Below are 22,990 nucleotides of genomic sequence, written 5' to 3'. Positions count from 1 at the left end.
AAAGAAAGGCATGCCCAAACTTTAAGGAATCACAAATTTACCTTAGAAAATCATGCCATGTCTTTGCCTTATAAAAAGATAGGTATCTGGATTAAAATGTAATCTGATCTTTTAAAAATGTTTGTTTGTTTGTTTGTTTGTTTATGAGAGGCACGCAGAGAGAGACAGAGGGAGAAGCAGGCTCCCTGCAAAGAGCCTGATATGGGACCCAATCCCAGGACCCCGGAACCACAACCAGAGCTGAAGGCAGACACTCAACCACTGAGAGCCACCCAGATGCCCCTCAAAATGCTTTTGGCTCCACAGGTATTCACCAGCCCTCTTAAGACTATAGCTAGATTATGGAAAGAGCCCTAGTGTCCATTGACTGATGAACGGATAAAGATACGGTGTATATACACAATGGAATATTACTCAACCATCAAAAAGAATGAAATATCGCTATTTGTGATGATGTGGATGAAACTAGAGTGTATTATGCTAAGTGAAATAATTCAGTCAGAGAAAGACAAATACCGTATGATTTCACTTATATGTGGAATTTAGGAAACAAAACAGATAAATATACAGGAAGGGGGAGGAAGTGAGAGAGAAAAAAGCCCTAAGAGACTCTTAACAAAACAGGTTGTTAGAGGGATGTGGGTGGGGGAAGGGCTAAATGGGTGGTGGTTATTAAGGAGGGCACTAGTCATGTTGAATGCTCAGTGTTGTATATAAGGTATGAATCACTAAATTCCACTCCTGAAAACAATATTATACTATATGTTAACTAACTAGAATTTAAATAAAAATTTGGAAGAAGAAAAAAACTCTATGCTAAATTGTCAGGGAACATTGGGGACCAGGAGAGGTGAGTGTGGAGCTCATCTCATGGGGAAGACTAGCCAGTGAGTGCCACTTAACACAGTCCATGATATGGGCTATAACTGAGGGGTCGACTTCGTCCTTGGGGGGCTGTACTGAGTTGACTAATGTCCCCCCGCATTTCACCGACACTCAGAACCAGTGAATGTTTCCTTATTTGGAAACAGTCTTTGTGGATGTAATTTGTTAAAATAAGGAGGCCGGTTTAGGATGTGTCTTAATCCAATGATTGACATCCTTAAAAGAAGATGCCAAGAGATAAGGTGGGGAGAGGAAAGCCATATAAAGATGGAGTCAGAGATTGGAGTTACATTGCCCCAAGCCAAAGAACTTCAGGAGCTGCCAAAAGTCAAAAGAAGCAATGAAGAAGACTCCTTGAACCTCTGGCGGGAGCATGGCCCTGCTGATCCCTTGACTTTGGACGTCTAGCTTCCAGAAGCTTCCATGAAAGAATAAATTTCTGTTGTTTTAAGACACTTGGTGGACAATTGTTTTGTGTTTTTTTAAAAAGATTTTTATTTTTAAGAAATCTCTACACTCAACATGGGGCTCAAACTCACAACCCCAAGATCAAGAGTGGCGTGCTCCACCAATTGAGCCAGCCAGGCGCCCCAGTTTGTGGGAAATTGTTACAGGAAATTAATACAGGACAGAAAGTGAAGTACATTGAGAAGTAATGGCGAGTTAAGATTGCAGCAATCTAATGTTACAGAAATTGAGTATTATTCCTAAACAAGAAGAATTTGAACGAGGCCAAGAGGTTAGTGGTAAAGGGGGCAGGCTTTGGAAACCCCAGCTTTGGGTATATATCAGCAGTGTGATCTCAGGCAACTGATTTTGCCACTTAGTTACTTCCTTATCCATAAAATGAGGGCCTTATTGATCAGGTTATTGTGAAGACTAAGTAAAATACTTCCTTCGAAAGCACTTATCCCAGTGTATGGCACATAGTAAAGACTCTATAAAAGCCAGCCAGCATTTATGACAGAGCACGTAGTATGTCTACCCTACCTAAAGTTGCCCCAATTAATCCCTATCACATGACCTTGATGATTTCCTTCATTTTACCACTGGTAATTATCTTCTTTAGTGGTTGTCTTCCCACCAGAATGTAGAATGTCAGCCCCGTTAGAGTCTCATTTATTACCATTTATGGCTAGCACAAAGCCTGGCACATATTTGTGAGATGGGTGCATGAGTGAATGAATAGTAGACACCTTGTCTTGTAAATATTAAATGAATATTTTTAATTTTCATGTTTAATCAATGTCTTTCCCTTTATTCTATGGTCCCACATCATTGCATTAGAACTCCTCTGTTATCCTTCCCACCAACAACAGTTTCTCTTGCCTATTGTTTTAAGTAAGCTTCTTTGGTAGGAATCTACCTTCCCTGACATGTAAGATATGGGTGACCTGAAATCTTCAAAGGCATGGGACTGCATTCTTGCTTGAGATAATGGTCTGTGGGATGCCAGTCCCATACCTGGCACATTATAAGGGAATTTCCCTCTTCTCCTACTTGCTCTGCTCATTTTTTTGTTATACAGGTGCGGAGGAGACAAAGGAGCTGAACTGAGGGGCAACCAGGAACAATGTGGGGGTTTATGAAATCTTAGTGAATGTCTTCCTTTTTATTGGAGTTGTATTAGGCTGGGCCATTGCCTGCTTCCAGTGGAAGGACTACAGAGGGTCCATAAAATTCTCCGAAAATTCTGTGTCTCAATCAGTCCCAGCTTCCTCTGTATTCCCCAGGGACCTAGGAGGTCACAGTGGCTGTGAGTGGAGATTATCAGGGTGTCAAGTGGGGCCGTTGCCCTAATAAGATTCCCTGAACTAGAGGCTTGTCAATTACCTGTGAAAGAGGTGAATCAACATGCTTAATCCTTACTGTATCAAAGTTTTTGGTCCTCAGCAGGCAAAGGTGACAGAAAGTGCGGTCTTTCATAGCCTTAGAACCAAGGATGTCCCAACAATGAAGCAAGAACATTGTTGGCCAGCTATCCTACCTGACATCTTGAGATATCAGGAACATAATCCATTCACCTTCTAGATTTCCTCTGAGTTCCTCTTTGGTGAGCCTGCAGGCTCCCTCTGGATCCTGGGGTCTCTGGAAGATGTAAACACTAAGCTATTTTGTTGGGGAGGTTCTGTAATCTGAATGTGCACTGAGCCTGCACAATCCTCTCGCCCACCTTGCCACTCCTCACAGGGTCTAGCTATCCAACAGTCTCATGCAAATAGGCACAGCCAGGCTACCTGCCAGGTGTTAGAGACATCAGTTATCAACAAAAAGGGGTAAGTGTCTAAGCCCCTGGAGCCTGACTCAAGTAAGACAATAGGGTCAAGGCTGCTCTCTTTCCTCTGAGGAGTGAAATGATTCTGACTCAGCTGGTTTAAAACTGTGGAAGAGGTGTCATCAGCAATCAGGGCAGTTTAGGACTCTGGAATCTGGCCATGGGGTGATTTTCACATCAGCCTCTGTCTCAGTGACTGAGGACCTTGGGACTTCTTTGTTTCCTTCAAGCCCAAGTCTCCTCAGATGCCTTCTCCAGTGGGCCAGGCAATGGAAGGCAGAGGAGCGGATCTCCCCACTCCGCAGGGCATAAATGATGGGGTTGATCATGGAGTTGACAAGACAGAGCAAGGAGCAGAAGGCGAAGACCTTCTTGACCTGGTCACTTAGGGTAGTGGTCAGGCTGTAGACCATGAGGGCCAGTACCGGGAGCCAGCATATGAAAAGGACAGCCAGCACCACCCCCAGGGTCTTGGCCAACCTCACATCTAGCCTCATTCGTGCCATCCCTGGCACCTGCCTGTCCTGGTGTTCAGCCAAGCTGGCTACATGCTGATGGGCCTTCCACAGGACATGCCCATAAGTGTAGATGATGCCAAAGAAGAGGAAGGCAATGAACAGGAGCCAACCCAGCAAATAGTCATTGGGGATCAGGGGGAAAAGCTCAGAGCAGGGATTGGGACAGCAAGTCCATCCCATAAGGGGCAAGTAGGAGACCAATGCAGAGAGGGCCCACATGATGCCCAGGGTTGCCAGGGCCCTCCCACAGGTGAGTAGGGCTTTGTATGTAGATGGGTGGCACAGGCAGAGGTAGCGGTCAATGGCGGTCAGCAGTAGGCTGCCTACAGAGGCTGTGAAGGTCATGGTCACGCTGCCAATCTTCAGTAGGAAAACAGCCTTGGAATCCATGCCATGGAAGACGTGGAAATTTACAAAGTTGCAAGCAAAGATCACACTGGCCAGGAAGTCAGCCACAGCCAAGCTGCTAATGAACAGGTATGAGGGCTTCCTGCGGAGCCGGTGGGAGGACAGGACCAGGTAGAGGACGGCCAGGTTCTCCAGGGCACTTAGCAGGGCGAGGGAGGTGCATAGCACCGCAACAGCTATCCTTTGGGAACTGTTCAGGACCATGTATTCCTTCATGGGGTTGAAATCCAAGGCATCCTTGCAGCCATTGGCTGCCTCCATCACCCCGCGGCTCTCCATGGGGTGGGTCCCTTGGCTCCTGCTGGGCTTGCCACGAAGCCTTTGCTGCAGCACAATGAGAAGAAGAAACGAGTCCTTTTCAATTACCGCAATAATGACTTCACACAACCAACAGCTCTAGGCAAACCCTTTATCTGTGTGGGCGGATCATATGTTGAAAATAGCAATGCATATCTTGGTCCTCTATATTTTGCCCTCAATCCGTGTTCTACTGGGTCAGTAGGTCTGTACTGGTTGCCTTGGGAGTGGTATGTGGGAATTCAAGAAGCAGAAGTGGCCTGCAAGACTTTTGGTCTTTTGTTTCCAAAAAGCCCAATCCTGAGACTTCCCATTGAAAGTAAGAGAAATCTCTGAGGCTCAAAAACCACAAGGAAATCAAAACCAAGAAAAAAATGGAATCCAGAACGATAAGATGGAGGGGATTTTTCTGTTGATGTTCTACTCTGTTCTGTTTGCCCATTTTGGTAAGTAAGATGCTGCAGTTTTGACAACAAAGACAAAACTTTTTGGCTTCACACCAGCAGGGTTGCCAGATAAGATATAAGAATCCAGATAAATCTAAGTGACAGATAATTAATCTTTTTTTTATATATGAGTATGTTCTAAATATTGAGAAACGCCAAACCCAAATCTTGTATGGGACATCATTAGATATTGTTAGAAAGCAAACTTGAATTTTCTCTGGAGGAATATACTTTCTAGCCAGGTCACTAGAATTTTTGTTCCATTAGAATTTAAGTTCCATGAGGTCAGGAACTATTTTGTCCACTGATATAAGGTCTTAGAATAGTATCTGACACATAATAGGTACTCAGTAAATATTTGTGGACTTGCCGTGAAATGAAATTGAATAGTGACTGATTCTAGCATTCTTTTCTCAGAAGCTGTTAAATTAATAGAATGTATAAGGTTTGAACATCCAATTAACAACGTGGATTAAATAGTCATATATGGAACTCAGCACCCAGTCATTGGAGAATGCACATGGTTTTCGAGCAAATGTGGACACTTACCAAAACTAAGTCTTAGGTGAAAAGTAAATTCAACAAATTTAAAATAATCTCTGAATACAAACCATGTCCTCTGACCACAGTGCAATTTGTTAAGAAATCAAGAACTTAAACAATATAACTAACAGACTTCATAAACACAAAGATTTAAAAGACACACTCCTGCATAATTCTTGGGTCAAAAAATCATAAAGGGAATTAGGAAATACTTTGAATTGTGGGTTTTAAAATATATATTTTATTTATTTGAGAGAGAAAGCATGAAGAGGGGAGGGGAGAAGAGGAGGGGCAGGGAGAAGCAGACTCCCCTGGAGGCTGCTCCTGGGATCCTGACCTGAGCCAAAGGCAGAAACTTAACTGACTGAGTTACCCAGGAGACCAGAAATGTTTAGAATTGTAACATTAAAATCTGTGGGATGAAGAATAAATAAATAAATAAATAAATAAATAAATAAATAAATAAAATCTGTGGGATGTATCTGAGCAGCCCGGAAAAGGAAATATATAGCCCTTCATGCTCAGAATAGAAAAAAGACAAATGCGATAAACAGCACAAAATTAGAATAACAACAACAGCATAAACACAAAGAAAGCAGAAGACAGAAATAATAAGACCAGAAATTAATGACATAGAAAAACCCATGGAGACTAGAAAGAAGTGAAAAGACTGAAACCAGGTTTTTTGTTTTTTTTTTAAGATTTCATTCATTTATTTGAGAGAGAGAGAACGAGGATGAGTTGGGGGAGGAGGTAGTGGGGGAGGGAGAAGCAGACACCACTGAACAGGGAGCTGGGGAGGGACAGGGCCTGGATCCTGGGACCCTGAGATCATGACCTGAGTGGAAGGCAGATGCTTAACTGACTGAGCCACCCAGGTACCTCTGAAGCTTGTTTTTTGAAAAGATAATAAAACAGACAAGCCTCACATCAGACTTCTCAAGAAAAAAGAGAACCCATACACAAGAATAATAACGGCATGAAAGAGAAATGGTCAGTGATCCTTTGAAAAGATGTCTCACCTCAGTAGCAACCACAGAAATGCAAGTTTCCCTCCCATCAGATGGGTGAAAAATTAAACCTGTTGATGCTGAGTGTTGGAGAGGGTGGAGACCAAAGAGGCCTTTCAGCGCCTCCAGGGAAGGGTAAGTTGGCACAACCACTGTGGAGAGCAGTTGGGTTTGCCCAACTGATGGGGCTGACATGCCACTGCCCTTGGGTGCATCAGCTCCACTCCTGGGAATATGCTCCCGGGGGACTGTGACGTGTGTGTAACTGAAGAGGCCGCTACAAGAATGTTCATTTCATTCTCTTATTCCTTCTTACTCATTGATTCATTCATTCATTTTTAATGTGGCAACTAGAAAATTTTAAGTGACTTGTGGCTCATGTTGTGTCTTCATGGGACAGCGCTAGCCCACGCCAACGTGGTGTAGGGCGCGTGGACAGCCGGGGCAGGCCTCACCGCTCACAGGCCACTGCAGGCAGCCCTGCCGGCTCCACTATTCCTCCGGATGCTCCATCATCATTTCCCAGGTAGCTCTACTTCCTTGCACCTTTGCCCACACCTTCACCTCAGGGTTCCTTTTCTCTGGCTGACCTTCCTTCTTTACCTTCCTTCTAGACTCATCTTTCATCCAGTGAAGCCTTCCTTGATGCTCCATCACAAAGGAAGCTCCCCGCATTACTCTGCTTATGTTGTAACCAGTTCTGCACTAGGCTTTTCTCCAACTGGAACTAACCACCATTTGGATGGTATCGAAATTCTACGAAATAATTTCCACAGCCACAATCTAATGTAATCCATACAACTGTATAGCATACAAATTATGGGTACTGGGGGGTGCCTAATTGGCTCAGTCAGTAGAGCATGTGACTCTTGATCTCAGGGTCAGAAGTTTGAGCCCCACATTGGGTGTAGAGTTCACTTTAAAAAAAAATAAAATAAGGGGGCACCTAGGTGGTTCAGTTAAGCGGCTCGGTTCAGCTCAGATCATGATCTCAGGGTCCTGGGATCTAGCCCCAGGTCAGGTTTCATGCTCAGCATGGAGTCTGCTTGGGATTCTCTCTCCCTCTCTCTCTGCTCCTCCCCCTGCTCGTGCATACTCTCTCTCTAAATAAATAAATAAAACCTAAAAATAAATGAATGAGTGAATGAATAAAATAAAATAAAATTATGAGTATTGTTATTTCACAGGTAAAATGGGCTCAGAGATATTAAATCACTTGGCAGAGGCCCCACAGCTTGTCAAGGTCAGAGACTGAGCCTTCATTATTTCTGGTCTTCAGTGCCTTGCATAATGCCTACATACAGTAGGTGCTCAAAAACTCCCTAACGAATGAACCCCAGTTGAATGGCAAGGAGCTGGACCCCAAGGGAGAGTGTTGGAGGGAGTGTAGTACATCCTCCTGCAGCTTGAAATTCCAGCCCAGTGGCCTTGTTCAAGATACCGAATGCCTTGGGTTTTTCATTTCTCATTTGTAAGATGGGTTTTGTGAGGATTTCAGTCAATTAATACAATACCCAGAAATGATGATGATAATGATGATGATTAATATCCTGAGCATCTTCAAAGGGGATAATTCCCCTACTCCATGAAGTTTTAAAAATAATATGCCCAGCACATCACAAGAGCTCAATAAATGGCAGTTCGTATTATAATCCAGTGATTTGGGGCAGCCCCGGTGGCGCAGCGGTTTAGCGCCGCCTGCAGCCCGGGGTGTGATCCTGGAGACCCAGGATGGAGTCCCACATCGGGCTTCCTGCATGGAGCCTGCTTCTCCCTCTGCCTGTGTCTCTGCCTCTCTCTTCGCTCTCTCTGAATGAATAAATAAATAAATCTTTAAAAAATATATAATCCAGTGATTTTAAAGTTTTTGGGAGAGCAGAACAATTTTACAATTGATGGAACTTCTATTCCTAAGTCAGGTAAAGTCTGAGTTCATATCACCTACCTATGCCCTGTCTTCAAGGCAGTCCAAGGAACAGATCGAAACCCTCTCATCTAATCCAGCTCCGTCATTTTAGCATCGAGAAAACAGTCCAGGGATGGGGGAGTAATCTCCTGAGGTCACCCAACAAAACAGCAGCAGAGCTGGAATGAGATTTCACATCCTCCAAGTCACAAGATAAGACCCTTGTTCTGTAGACACAGAGGTGACCCTGCCTATAGAAGCTTGAGATGGTGCCTTTGTCTGAGACAGATAGCTATTGCTGAATGTTGCTAAAGTCACACCTGAGTGAGACAGGAAATGGTGCCAGCTTCGTTCTTAGCTCTGGTCATGAATGAGTGACAGACAGTGCAAGCCTTCCTCAGTTCCCATGTCCCCACTCTGCCACTTCTGGAACCTTCCTCCCTGCACCCCGCTGTCCCAGCCAAACTCCCCCTCTCTCCAGATTTCTCTTAAGAAAAAGCCTCCTCCCATCAGAGAGTGGCTTACCTTACGCAGAGTCCAGCCTAGAAGAGGGATGCCAGGGTGGTGGCTGCCGGTATTTAGTGCTTCACCCAAGTCTGGTGTGGCCACCGACCTGTGGTATTGTCCAAATTAAATAAGGGCAGGAAATGCAGGCCTTTTGATGGAGAGACTAACAAGAAAACATCCGACAGCAACAGGATGCACACAGCACCAGGAAATGCAGGAAGCCTGGCTTCCCTATGGAAAGATAGAAATACCTTCTGGAATCAGAGCATCTGGCTCCTAGATGGGCCTTCTTCCAGGGCAAGGACTTAGGTCTGAGTGCCCAGCACAGAGGGAGACCCAGTGTGAGCGGTGTTGCAGGGTACTAGTTCCACCTCTGCCATGGCTGGTCACGTGACTCTGGGCAAGTCCCTTTGACTTTCTGAGCCCCTTTTCTCACATACGAAATGACAATGACAATACCTATCTCATTCTCCTTAGAAAAAAACAATCGGCTGATGACCTCTACCCTGGCTTTTTCAAAGGGGTATGCTGTGATGGGTATCAATCCTTTCAAGGCGTGCAGAAGACTTTATGTCTGTGCATTCGTTAAGAGAAAGGGTTCATATTTTTTAATCACTGTGTCTGTGGAGTTTCAAATAGTAACAAGCACTGAGGCACACCAAAACCATTTCGTGACCTGACTGTACAAATGCATGATTTTTTTTAAAAAAGATTTTTATTTAGAGAGAGAGAGAGGCAGAGATACACAGGCAGAGGGAGAAGCAGGCTCCATGCAGGGAGCCCGATGTGGGACTCGAGATCTCAGGTCTCCAGGATCACACCCCAGGCTGCAGGCGGCGCTAAACCGCTGCACCACCAGGGCTGCCCTACAAATGCATGATTAAAAGAGAACCAACCAACCAACCAAGTGCCATCCCCACCCAAGAACAGTGCCAAAGCCCCAAAACTACCTGACACTCTTTTCTTCGACAGCATGTCGGTGCTCAGTGGGTAAGGTGGACCTGGAGCCTGCAGCCTGACCTATACTGATGCTGAGTGTCTGGGAAAGGAAACTTCAGGTGAGGAGGTAGGAGGAGGGGGTTGCCCCTGGGGGGTTTTCCTACTTGAACTGAAAGTGTGAAGTGAAAAAAGGAGTGCCATGGTAACAGCTGCCCCCGCATTCCTGGTATTTAAAGCCCAAGGCACACCAGGGACAAGGTGTGAGGTGAGGTGAACTGAACGTGACTCTGATTATGGCCACTATACCAGCAGTGAAAAGCCAAGATTGAGGGCAAGAGCCATCATTTTTCCCTTTGACCTAGAGTTGGAGGGTCTGCTTTCCAGTTCCTGTTCTGCTATAGAGTGTCTTTGGGCAGCTCCCTTCTCCTTTCTGGATCTTTCTTTTCTCATCTCTAAAGCAGGTGGGTAGGCTCAGGGTTAAGCATCTGCCTTCGGCTCAGGTCATGATCTTGGGGTCCTGGGATAAAGCCTCACATGGGGCTCCCTGCTCAGCGGGGAGTCTGCTTCTCCCTCTCCCTCTGCCATGCCTCTGCTTGTGCTCTCTGGCTCTCTCTCTGTAAAATAAATACATAAAAAATAGTAAAAAAAATAAAGCAGGTGGGTAGACTGGGTGACTCCTTAGGTTGAATTCAACCACGCTGAATCCCAGCGTTGCAGGTTTTGTGCCCAGACCTCCCTGGATTCCAATCCAGCTCTCTACTTGAAAGGGCCATGTGACATTGGGCAAGTTACTTCATCTCTCTGCACATCTGTTTCACTCATCTGTAAGCTGGGAGAAATACCGTCCATATCACATTGCCGTGCAGATGAAGTAATAGAAGTTTACTAAATTCATGGCACTCCACCTGGCTCAGCACATGTTCAGTGAAAGGCAGGAAGTGACTCAATTGAGTTAGTTTATACGGTTCCTACAGGATTCTGTGTTTGAGTCTTGTCTGAGCTTCATCTGAGAGCTGAGGCAGATAGAAAGATCTCCATTCACTTTCAGCTGACACTTTATCACCATGAAGGTCAAAATATAAAAATATATAAAAATAAAACCTGTTTGACCTGCATGAGTCAAAGCCCATGCAGGCTGGGCTCTTGGTATTGTGTCCAGCTGTAGGAAAGGAAATCATGAGGCCTTCCTTCCACATTTCTTCTCCTAGTTCCCCTCTATGCTTAATAGCACTTGACTACAAGTTGCCAGGAAGTTCTCTGGAGTTTTGGGCTATAGGCTATTGGCCTTTGCCCAAATCTTATCTATTTTTTTCAAGTCCTATATCAAGGCCACCTTCTCCAGAAAGCATTCTCTGGTTTCCCCTAACCCCCTCAGGTGGAGGAAATTCATTGCTGCATGGATCACTGTCTACCTTCTACTATTTGTATCAATAATATTTGTCTCCTCTTGCTTCCTGGACTGTGAGCTCCTAGTTTGAGAGTAGAATCTGGATCAGGGAGTGATGACATCTTTGTATTCTAGTCCCCTCTCACACTGAAACAAAGTTTTTTTAGTGAGGGGTTCCGTCCAAGCTGAGCTAAGCAGTCCTTAAGGAGGTGGAAGTCAGCCCATTTAAGTGAGACAATTAGATGGTCTCTAAGCCACCATTCTCTGTTCCCAAGCCATGACTGATATTGCCCATTGGGACTCATCCTGAGCCTCACCCTGAGCATCTCACCATAACACTGCTTACCCAGGGAAACAGACTTCTGGAAAGAGGTGGGAACCACAAACAGCAGGTCTAAAGCAGAAAGTGAACTAAAAGGTTGGCAACTCTCCAGGCTCTTGATCTTGTAAATAGACCACTACGGTAGTCATCCGAGCGGGGGTGGAACAGCATGTGTGTGAAGGAACTTAAAATCTCTCCAGTGGTATGTGTCCCAGGAGAAGGCAAAGTATGGAAATTGTCCTAGGGGACAGATGCAAAGGGCCGCCCTGGCAGATTTCTTTAATACATTTCTCCTGGGATTTCTAGCACGTGAGCACCCGGCCTGGCATAAAGGAGGCACTTAAGTATTTTAAAATCGACTTATTGAATAAATGAACAAATGTCCACTGGGGAAAAAGCAGGCTTTTTCAGAGAGACTTTGTGTTTCTTTTCCCCAGCTGCCAGGAAGCTCAGAACTAAATCCGATGCAAGCCTGTGGGTCATTCAAGGTTGGTTCCTGATTCATTTCTTCTTCTTCTTTTTTTTTTTTTTTTTTTTTTTTTTAGTGGTTTCTAATGCTTTGCTATTATTTCCACTGCCCTAACTTATAATATAGGCCACCTCCAGTCCTTTAAAAATTTGTAATTTTTTTTTAAGTTTTTTTTTTTTTAATTTTTATTTATTCATGATAGGCACACAGTGAGAGAGAGAGAGGCAGAGACACAGGCAGAGGGAGAAGCAGGCTCCATGCACCAGGAGCCTGATGTGGGATTCGATCCCGGATCTCCAGGATCACGCCCTGGGCCAAAGGCAGGCGCCAAACCGCTGCGCCACCCAGGGATCCCCAAGAATTTGTAATTTATAGAACTGGCATAAAGGATCATCATTAAGGCCATTCTCAAATGTCCGTCTAGTGGTTGGCGAAGAAACTCACCCTCCCTGAGTCTGCCCTGTGGGGCTGGAAGAGTCTGTCTGCTGTCCACTCACCGTTCATCGCTCCCACCCAGGGTCTGTGGGGTCGTCACCACCTGTTGTCTGGACACTTGTTCTCCCTGGACCTTCCTCCTTTATCGATCTGTATCATCTCCAGCCTCCCTCTTGGAAGGAATTAAGCTTGATGGTGTCTGAGGCCTCTTTCCACGACAGCAAAGGTGAAGGGCCACGGCTTTGGAATAAAACGTTGCTGGCTTCAGATCCCAGCCCTGCTGTGGGTGGGCTGTGTGACCTGGGGGCAAGTTACTCAAGATCTCTGAGCCTCAGTTTCTTCATCTGTGACTGGGGAAACTATTACTACCTGCATTCTCAATGTGCAGATTAAATAATGATTTAAAACAATTAAGCAGGAGTGTGGGTGCCTGAGTGAACTGTAGTGTGTTTGTGTGTAATGTGAAGAGGGTCCCAAGTTAGGATGGATGCTCGGGGTTTGAGCCTGGCTCTGGCTTCAGTTGGTTCTATGGAGAAGTCACTTTCTCTCCCTCTCTCCAGCACTGCCATCTGAAAAGACGATTGGAGGATAACGATGATGAGGCCTGGCATTGTACTAGCGCTCTCAGCACATTATCTCACTTAGACCTCAAAACAGCCCTGCAAAGCTGGTATAATTATTTTCCGTATTGTACAGATGAGGAAATTGGGGTCCAGAGATTAAGAAGCTTGCTAGGGGTGCTGGGAACCCACGCTTTTGTTCATTTCTTCGAAGACCAGGGTCCCATCCTGTTGTTTTACCTTCTTTAATTCTTGGTAATTAACTGACTAATCTGAAGTCTCCACATGGGACAATTTTGTTGAGTCTTTTCAGATATCTTCCTTTTTTCTACTACCTTTCGCCCCAGCAACTTCCTTTTTAGAGGATGAACTAATAATGCCCACATCCATATCATATTTGACAGCTTGCACAGTGGGGCAGAGCTCGTGATTGTTATCGGAGACAGGTAGCGTTTCTTGAACAAATGGGTTTGGAGAGGGCACATCACCCAAAAATTCACAGCAAGTGACAGGCAAAGCGAGGACCTGAGCCCTTGTGCTATGACAGAGTCAGGTTGGTAAAGGGACAGGATCTAATGCATGACCCTGCCCAGGGTGATTGCCCAAACAACTGGCACAGGCAATCTTTGGTCTTTAGCCTCAGGAGCAAAACACATTGTTTCTCTTCCTGGCTTTTTTTTTCTTCTGACCAATTTCACCCAGGATTGCCTCCATTGCTACATTAACAGGTCTAGATTTTCGTCTTATCTCCACCAACCTGGTGAAATCCTGATCTCCTGAGACCCAAGGATTTGCCAGTCAGGCTCTTTGGCTTTAGAGTCAGACAGACCTGACTTCTAGTCCTGGCACAAAGTGTTAGCTCTATGACCTCAGATGAAGTCACTCACTTGTTTTCCTTAGTTTCCTCATCTGTAAAATGGGGATAACAAATTGTACGTACTTTATTGGCAGTAGTGAGGCACAAGAATTAATTGAGACAGCATCATGCTTAATACAGTGCCTGGGCCACAGTAAGCCCTCCATTGTTGGCTGATTATACATAATATAATCTGTAATCTATATTATAGAGATTATATATATATACATACTATGCATGCATATTACAGCTTTCCCCTCACTCTTCCAAGTTCTTTGCTAATTGGCACCAAATGAGAGGGACATCATCTCTGTCATGCTCTTGGGCTGGTGGAGGGGGGGTCAAGGAGGAAGGCTGAGAGGCAGGAGGGAGCAGGGGACAGAGTTAGGAGAGCAGAGAGAGAAGATTCTGTTTCCATTCAGGATGTCTGGGGTTGAGTGAACGGGAAGCTGAGAATGTGCTGGGGAGCCTGATGGATTATTAACCAGGCTGGGGGAAAGATGTTGGCACCTGTCAGCCTGCAATCTGGACAAGAGCCCTGGACCAAGGAGACAGGATTCTGGTTCCGTCTGGGGTGGCACTGATGGCTGAGTAACCTCAGGCAAAACTGTCCTCTTCTCTGTATGCCCATCTGCTCCATGAATGGGTTTTCGATGGCACCTCAAAGTGTCTTTCGAACTTGAAAGTTGTGCAATTAACCACATGGGGCAGGGCAGTGTTGTCAGGTTGCAGAAGAGCTGGCCTGAGAAAGCCTGCTCAGGAAAGCCTAGAGCAGGAGTACTCAGACTCTGCACTCTCAGTACCCCCTTTACCATCTTAAAAGTTACCCAGACCGTACAGGGCTCTCGCTGAGGTAGGCTACATCCTTTACTATTTACAGTGTTAGAAAATAAAACTGAAAACTTAAAAAATATGTCAAACGAACCTATTACATGCTAATAGAAATGATGTATTTTTAATGAAAAATTGGGGGGGGGAACCTCTTAATTGTCTGGAATCTTTGCTTCTGCGTTCAGCCTGTTGCCATATGTCACTCTGGTTAAAGTAGATGAAGAAAATGAATTTGCCACTGTGCTTTAGTACTTCCTTTGTGGCAGGCACTCCAGGCTTTTTACCTGTATTACCTCCTTTATCCTGTGAAGTGCACTTTTGGATAGATTGTCTTATCCATCACCCCTCTTTTTTGATAGGGAGAGGATCGAGGGGAGGCGCAAAGGGAGAGAAAGACAGAGAATCTTAGGCAGGCTCCACGCCCAGCACAGAGTCTGATGCAGAGCTTGATCTCACGACTCTGAGATCATGACCTGAGCCGAAATCAAGAGTCAGATGCTTAACCAAAGCCACCCAGGCTCCTCTTCCCCTGTTTTAAGGTGAGGAAGCTGAGGATCAGCTAGATGGATTTGCCCAAGGTCACATGGCTTGCAGGTGGCAGAGCCAGAACTCAGACCTAGGCCTCCATGCTGGTGTGAGACCCCGTCCTCAGAAGGCAGGCCAGTCTGGAGAGAGGGGCATCTTCCTCATACTTTGGGCAACAATCTCTTCCCTCTACTCTCCATCCTTTCCTCCTTGGGCTATTCTCTCCAACCAGGGCCTTCAGCACCATTAATGATCAGGGCAGTAGAATCTCAGCTCCAAGAGAGCAGGTGCTCATCGTCCGTTTTGTTCACTGCTGTGTTTCAAGTGCCTGGAACACTGCCTGGCACATAAATAAATATTTGCCAGATGAATTGGTTGAAGGACTTCTCTCTGATACTTGTGAAAATCCTCAAGGAGGGTAACTAACTATCTTCAAGTTTTTCAAAGGGGACATCACCGATCTATTTATTTATAGGGGGGAAGAAGGCTGATGGAGTATATATCAGCGAGAAGGGCATGCCTGGCCAGCATTTCAGAATAATTCAAAGGATCCTTGGCAAGAGGACTTAGGACAAGCCTTTCAGAGCGTCACCTGCCCGGCTGTAGATGTGCGGGCAAGGGTGGGATCATGGGTGATCCTACCGTAACACTGACAGCTTCTGAGTACCAAGCATGGCTTTGCATGTGAACCCAGGCAATCCTCACAATAAGCAAGGGAGGGCGGTACTATTATCACCGCCTCTGTTTTGTAGACAAGGAGACAGAAGCACAGAGAAGTGACTTGCCTGCAGTCATACAAAAGACCAAGTCCAATTTGAACTCAGGTTCAGGCACATAATTATCAACTGCTCCTAGCGCTCAGACGGCTTCTACAGCTTTCTTATGGGGAATCTCTATCCTGTTTTTGGGGGGTGGGCTTCTTGAAATTCTGTGAATAGCATAAGGACCCCAGTTTCCCATTTCACCAGGTCCCAGGGGTCAGTGTCTTGGGATGGGCTGTCTGATGATGTGTATTTTAGTTCTGTCCCAACAGGGAATTCCCCTGTGATTCAGGGCATGTCACTGATTCTCTGCCCTTCACTTTCATCTTTACAATAGGAATTACAAAGCCTATACCTGTTTTTCAAAGAAAACCTGCTATAGAAAAATTCTGAAGACTCGGTCACACTAAAGTCTAAATGACTAATAACAGGGTGTGGATCTCAATCCCAAGAGTAGGTTGCTACTGGTGAATTGGTCATTGGTCATTGGGAAAAGTGTGTGTGTGTGTGTGTGTGTGTGTGTGTGTGTGTGTGTGTGAGCATTGTTAAAGTCACACCTGGAAGTGGCTGGTCATCCATTCTGACCATGAAGTGCTCTCTGTGGGGCAAACAAGGCCTTATAACCACAGGGCAGAGGTGTTTGAAAGACAACAAGGACTTTCCATGGTGGCTTCCCTACAGCAAGAGAGTAGGCAAGGCTTGAAGGGGTGGTGGATACTCTGAGTCCCCTTTGGCTTCCCCCAGGCTCCTCTACTTTTTCCTGGCTTGCTGGGAAGCAAAGGTGGAGTCCCTGCCCTTAACCTTCATTCTGGTTCTTTCTAGTGGCAGCAGTGGGGGTTGCAGTTCAGACTGGTTCTCCGAACAGAGGTGGGAGTGGTGGGGTGGCAGAGCTGTGGAGGCCAGTTCTTGAAACACAGTAGTGGTTACGACACTAATAGAGGGTAACACGGAATGAACGCTTACTGTATTTTCTGTATTAACTCATCTATTCTGCATGACAAGCCAACCAGGGGATTGGGAGCACTCCCATTTTATAATTGAGGAAACTGGCACCAGCAAAGCAGCTGATTCATAAGGCTTGGGGCCACTAACATCTGTGTGGTGACAAAGTGGCTAGAGGGTCACAGGGACAGCTGGATGCAGGCTGAGGAATGAATTACACCTGGTGTGGGCAGTGAGACCATGGAGAGAAGAGGAGAAGCCAGAGATGGGCCAGACATCTGGGGAGGTGATCGTCACGCACACTCCACCGACCCCTTCCTGATAGAGCGAATTATTTCAGACTCGTGGATCTGTTTGCTTTGGGCTCTAGGGCCATTTCTGGCCTGGGATTTGGGATCAGACCCAGCGTACTGATTCCCTCGGTACACTAACTTGCAAGGAGACCTGGATTTCCAGCTCCTGCTTCTGTAAAGAGACGTGGTAAACAGGTAAGGATCAACTGAGAGTCAGAAGGAAATTTACAGGGGGCACCTGGGTGGCTCAGTCCATCAAGCATGTGACTTCAGCTCAGGTCATGATCTCAGGGTCTTGGGATCAAACCCAGCATCAGGTTTTGCACTCAGCATGGAGTCTGCTTGTCCCACTGCCCCCACCTCTCCCTTGCTCATGTGCTAGTGATCTCACTCTCTCTCAAATAAATAAATAAAATCTTAAAAAAAAAAAAAAGAAGGAAATTTACAGAGATTTAAGAGGCATCCGTGAATCACAATTGTGAGTTCTGATTCTGCCTCTTATTAGATCCGTGGTCTCTTGGGCAAATTGCCTCACTTCCCTGAGCCTCAGCATCCTCATCTATAGAATGGGGATAAACCAAAGTACCTCCACTCAAGGCTGTTGTGAGGAGTAAATGGGGTGGGTGGCATGTAGCAGATGCATAGCAGATGCCTGACTGGCACGTAATCTACCTTCAATGAGTGTTAACTATTATGTTTGTTGTCTATGTGCCAGGCTATCTAAGGATCATGCCCCAAGCTGAAAGAGTAAAAGAAAATAGAATGAGGGGGTCAGACTGGAATGTCTCCAATGTCTTCTGACTCAACAACTGTTTCACAGTGATGTATAATGTTAGAAACTCCATCAGCAATCAGTTGAGCCATGATTTTGTATGGCCCATGAAAAAGGAAGCGATTTTAAGCCAAATGTACTATTTTTCAATCAGTTCAAAAATCTCCCTAACATTTATTTTAAACCATGTAAATTGTATGCATGATATGTGAAGATAAATTTTGACTTCTCACTTTCCAAGTGGCATCTGCGCTTGATCCACTTCATATTCACGACAGAAGGGAATGTATGGTTGGTGAACACATATTGAAGCGATGTTTTATTGGGGGACCAAGTGGACATTAAAATAGGCTGAGATGTAACAAGAGAATGGAAGTCACTTTCAAGACCTGAGGGTTTAAGTTCTGGCATTTGACGCCTAAAAAGCTGATCTGTATCCTTTTAGAAGAATCCCAACGTTTGTCATATGCAAGAGAAAATAGATCTCAGGTCCTGATTGGCAAGCATCCTTCTGCATGTGCCCTGACGGTGTAGATTAACTTTTTGCCCGATATGGGTGAAGAAAGAGCACATATCATTTTCTCTTTTTAACACTCTTTGAAATTTTGGGAAGTGCAAGAATTTCCCTGATATGCTATATAAGAAATATAAACAGATAAACACAATTTATGAATCCTGAGGTAAATTTGCAGGGGACGTACCATCTTCCTTCTCCTTATTTCCTTGTGTTTCTGACATCAGAATGCCTTTTGCATCCTGCCTTTAATCACTGGTTCATTAAGGATATACATTAAATAATAAATGACTAAGAATAAGATCCGATATAAAACCATGTATCAGCCAAAGCCACTCCACTGGCCAAATGATAAACATCCTGGTTGGGAGAAATTAGATCATCATTTGTTTGATCACTACTAACTTCTGCTTTTGATTCTTCTGTTTATCCTAAGAAGCTCTCACACTGAAAAAAGTATCTTTTAAATAGCAAAATCAGGGATCCCTGGGTGGCGCAGCGGTTTAGCGCCTGCCTTTGGCCCAGGGCACGATCCTGGAGACCCGGGATTGAATCCCACGTCGGGCTCCCGGTGCATGGAGCGTGCTTCTCCCTCTGCCTGTGTCTCTGCCTCTCTCTCTCTCTCTCTCTCTCTCTCTCTGTGTGACTATCATAAATAAATAAAAATTAAAAAAAAATAAAAAAAATAAAAATAAATAGCAAAATCATTATTCATTAATTATAAAAAAAAAATGGAACTAAGCTCCATGACCTCCTAATGGTGTGAACCTACTGGAAAACCTCCCTCCCTGTTGGGCAAAGCTGGTGGAAGGTAGTGAAAACACAGACCTGGGCTTGAGTCCTGTCTCTGCCACTTACCTGATGTGACTGAGCCTTGGTAACCTCATCTGCTAAGTGAGTACTGCTAAGAAGGGACTTGTGTGAAGTCTTGGAGAAAGTCCATGACACTTTGCACCCCCTCCCCGATCTCAGCAGGCTCCCGTCCCCTGCTTTCGGATCTGTCAGATTCCCCTGGGACCCATGCAGATCCACGGAGACACACAGAGGATGGATTCACTGTCTAGCAGAGGTAATAGTGTGAATGCAGCTGTGGTTCTCAGAGGAACTTTGGGGTGGCCTCAACCCCCCAGGGAGAAAAAGACAGAGGGGAGGGAGGGAGCCGTGGTGGGAAGAGCTGTCTCTGACTCATTGTGTGAGAAGGAGATTCAGGGCCTCCTTTGTGGGGGGTAGGAGCAGGTGGGGGAGGAGAACAGAGGCAGCAAAGCCCAGAAGAGGCCCAAACCAACCCATTTCTACCTGGAAGTCTCACCATCATCCTCCTGATTTGGATGGGATCCTGGCCGCCTTCCTTCCCATGCTTGGGGAGGAATGACACCAGAGGCTCCTCTCCTTCTGGGCTACCCCATTGATCTGCCTTTTCTACCATTTTCTTTTCTTGGCATTTGGCATCACTTTCCTTGCATGGGGGCAGGGCAGGATACACCCCATGCTCTGTGGACCCTATCTCTCCCCAGGAAGTGGAGGGAAGAGGGAATAATGGTCTTAAATTCTTTTCTGAGCTCAGCTGGAAGAGGGGATGGTTCCTGGAGGCTGCATTGCACCATAGCGCTTTCGAGGCACTCGCCGCACCTGTTCTTTTTGGGGGTTCTTGCTGCAGTATAGCTGGTTTCGCATTCAGACAGATCGGGGTTTGAGTCTTGACTTTGCCATATACCACCAGCTATGCAACCTTGCGCAAGGTCTTAATCCTGTGTGAGCTTCAGTTTCTCACCTCTCAGATGTGGGTGGTGACAGTGTGTCTCTCTCATGGGCTGTTGTGAGCCCTGGACAAGAGAAGGCAACAGTGCTAGCAGAGTTCTAGCATGTAGTGAGCGCTCTGGAAGTGTTAAAATAAATGAAATTCCCTTTGAAGCAGGTTGGTAATGCTGTTTTGCTTCATTTTTAGAGTTGGAGAAACTGCAGGTTAAAAGGGTGATGTGGGACACCTGGGTGGCTCAGCGGTTAAGTGTCTCCCTTCAGCTCAGGGCGTGATCCTGGAGTCCCGGGGTCAAGTCCCACATCAGGCTCCCTGCACAGAGCATGCTTCTCTCTCTGCCTGTATCTCTGCCTCTGTGTGTGTGTGTGTGATGAATAAATAAATAAAATCTTAAAAAAAAAAAAAAAAGGTGATGTGACTCACCCAAGGCCACCTGACACATTGGTGAGGGGGACCTGAGTCTCCCACGGGCTCCCGTGACTGACAGCACAGGTTTGGGAGCGCTGAGAGTGGCTGCACTCTTCCTTGGCCAGGTGACCCTGAAGGTGTCACCATTGCCTCTGAGACTTGGTTTTCCTTCTCTGTAAGATACAGCTGCCTGTCTCCCTTCAAAGAGTAGCCTTGGGGACGCCTGAGTGGCTCAGCGGTTTAGCACTTGCCTTCAACCCAGGCATGATCCTGGAGACCCGGGATCGAGTCCCGCGTCGGGCTCCCTGCATGGGGCCTGCTTCTCCCTCTGCCTGTGTCTCTGCCTCTCTCTCTCTCTCTGTGTCTCTCATGGATAAATAAATAAAATCTTAAAAAAAAAAAAAAAAAGAGTAGCCTTGGTGTTTCCTGGCCTAGACATTTTTTGCAGGAGTTGAGGTAGAAAGCAGAAGCTGTCTGAAGACAGCCCTTTTTTCTGTCCTTTGTAAAAACCTGAGTTTAGTGAGAAGATGGAGCCGGGGTCCTAGGTGGGTGGGGAGAGGAGCCTACATCTGTGACCCAGAGGACATAGGAGAGACAATCATGGGTCCCTTGAGTGTTGACATCCTGGGCTCTGCTGCCTTGGGGAGATGGTGGGCCTCTGGGTGAAGGTACTGGGTGATAACCCAACCCTGAGGTTGAACCCAAGGCACAGTGGTTTCAAATCTTGGTGAAGAATCTGGACTCGAGGCATGCCAGGGAAGTGGACGGGGCTGGACTTTAGGAGATCAGACTCCTTTGGACAATGGGCATCTATCATAGGAGGAGCCAGGCTGGCATGAAGGTCAGGTCCCTCCCCTGCTATATGCTCTGTATGAGATCCTAGGATTCAATGTGCAATGCTGGAACGTGAAAGAAGCTCCCTATACACTGAGACTCAGTTTCCAACCAGCCCAGTAGGGGGAGAGCCCTGAGTCCTATTGAATATGCTTTAATAGGAATGAACAAAAGAACATTCTGTGCACATCTGAGAGCACAGGGTAAGAGTGATAGGTGCAACAAGATAAGGAGGGAAGAGAGGAGACCCTGGAAGGCTCTGCTCGGCTAAGCCATGCTACCACGTTGCCCACCGTAACCACCAGGTCTTAACCCACCAAAAGGTAGAGGATGTGCTTCATTGGTAGAAATCAATGTGGGGCCAGGGCCTACCCAAATTCTCCTGAGCCCCTTCTCTGCCTTATTCCTGATCTTTGTGTCCTCAGGGGGTCTTCCTGCCACCCACTTGAGGGAGAAGCAGCCTGAAGCCTCATCATCCTTATCTCTATTCCACAGCAGCAGCAGCAGATGGTATGAAGCTCAGAATCTCCAATGAAGCCATTTGCTGAGCCCAGGTGCCCATCTGGTGCCAGCATCATCCAGCCAACCCTCATCGTGGCAGGCCCATGAGTGCTGGTCTCGGGCCCAAAGTTCTCAGAAGAGGGAGCTGAATGGGAAAGAGGGGGACTGATATCCTGAGGCCACGGAGTTACCAGTGCTGAGATTCACCTGGGTGCTGGCGCAGGACACACTCATAAACACTAGTGTCCTGCTGAGTGGAACGTCTGTGGAGTGGACCCCTGGCCTCCTGGACCTAGTGTGGCTCTCACCCTACTGAGCTGTCTGCATGTCAGTGACTGTCTCCTTCTGTCTGGACCTTGGTGGGCCTGCAAAGCTGAATGCTGATTCGTGATCCTGTCCAAGGGTGAGGACGGCACCAGCCCCAAGCCTTCCTGTGACTGGTCCTCACACACCTTGGGAGTCCTCTTCATTAGGCATCAATCTCCTGGCCCCAGTCAGGCCCCCCCAGCTTCTTAAATCCCTGAGAGGGGGAGGGGGAAAGTGGGAACCCAGGTTTCAAAGAACACAGGTTTTCTGAAATGAGGAAGAGGTCCCAAATAAAGCAATAATGGAAAGCTACTCACTGTGGTCTGTGGGCTGAGCTTCCTGATCCTGCTGGGTGCTGAGGAGTCCTGGTAGTTGTGCGTTAAGGAGCTGGCCCTGGGTCCCAGTCAGAGCTACTGTTCAACAGCCACCCAAGTCAGCTTTCTCTTGCTTTTACTCTTTTTCACAGATGAGTGAGCATGAGGAGGTCTGGCCTTCCGTCCCTCTCACCACTTCCCCTCTGGGTCCCCAGTACCACAGCATTCTGTCCCTGTAATTGTGTTATTTCTCACAAGGAACTCTGACCAGGGAGGGGAGGGGCATCTGTATAGCCCCTGGAGTCAAGGGACTTGAGTTCTAATCCCATGTAGCTCTTATGACCTTGAGCAATTCACTTAATCTTCTTAAACCTTAGTTTCTTCATCTGCAAAATGGAGGTAATGCACCAGCGTTACACAGACCACCTAAAAGGACATTCCGTTCCAATCCCTCTTGCCTATCAGATCAG

The 22,990-nt window shown here is 46.3% G+C and overlaps 1 protein-coding gene and 1 long non-coding RNA gene across 15 annotated transcripts in view; one reads left to right on the top strand and one right to left on the bottom strand.

The window, feature by feature from the left end:
- Positions 1–22,518, top strand: part of LOC125753261 (uncharacterized) — a 24,648-nt gene extending 2,130 nt beyond the window's left edge. For 2 of the 12 annotated variants that reach the window (XR_007404650.1, XR_007404647.1), the window contains exons 3-11: positions 151–306; positions 1,110–4,155; positions 4,677–4,829; positions 6,783–6,908; positions 6,997–7,127; positions 9,768–9,853; positions 11,881–11,931; positions 19,374–19,470; positions 21,825–22,518. This is a non-coding gene — a long non-coding RNA (uncharacterized LOC125753261). Of the gene's footprint in view, positions 1–150; positions 307–1,109; positions 4,156–4,676; positions 4,830–6,782; positions 6,909–6,996; positions 7,171–9,767; positions 9,862–11,880; positions 11,932–12,336; positions 13,250–19,373; positions 19,471–21,824 lie in introns of those variants that run through there. The other 10 variants (XR_007404658.1, XR_007404649.1, XR_007404653.1 and 7 more) reach the window with 10 other exon arrangements.
- CNR2 (cannabinoid receptor 2) lies at positions 2,590–22,990 on the bottom strand. Of its 3 annotated transcripts, XM_025447416.3 has the most exons (3): positions 8,814–9,180; positions 8,328–8,467; positions 2,590–4,410 (listed from the first exon to the last, which is right to left on the bottom strand). In XM_025447416.3, the coding sequence occupies exon 3, from the start codon at positions 4,363–4,365 to the stop codon at positions 3,283–3,285; it is 1,083 nt and encodes a 360-aa protein (XP_025303201.1). In that variant the 5' UTR covers positions 4,366–4,410; positions 8,328–8,467; positions 8,814–9,180; the 3' UTR covers positions 2,590–3,282. The 3 variants fall into 3 exon arrangements, with proteins under 3 accessions (XP_025303201.1, XP_025303202.1, XP_025303200.1); XM_025447417.3 differs by lacking the exons at positions 8,328–8,467; positions 8,814–9,180 and adding an exon at positions 22,524–22,990; XM_025447415.3 differs by lacking the exon at positions 8,328–8,467.

The sequence above is a fragment of the Canis lupus genome, chromosome 2 (genome assembly GCF_003254725.2).
Source record: "Canis lupus dingo isolate Sandy chromosome 2, ASM325472v2, whole genome shotgun sequence".
Classification (NCBI taxonomy): domain Eukaryota; kingdom Metazoa; phylum Chordata; class Mammalia; order Carnivora; family Canidae; genus Canis; species Canis lupus.
Note: the sequence above shows the minus strand (reverse complement) of the source record. Positions and strands in the feature narration are given on the sequence as shown.

Bases quoted from the DNA above. Each gene is read 5' to 3' on its own strand.
- CNR2 (XM_025447417.3), bottom strand. From the start codon at position 4,365: ATGGAGAGCCGCGGGGTGATGGAGGCAGCCAATGGCTGCAAGGATGCC.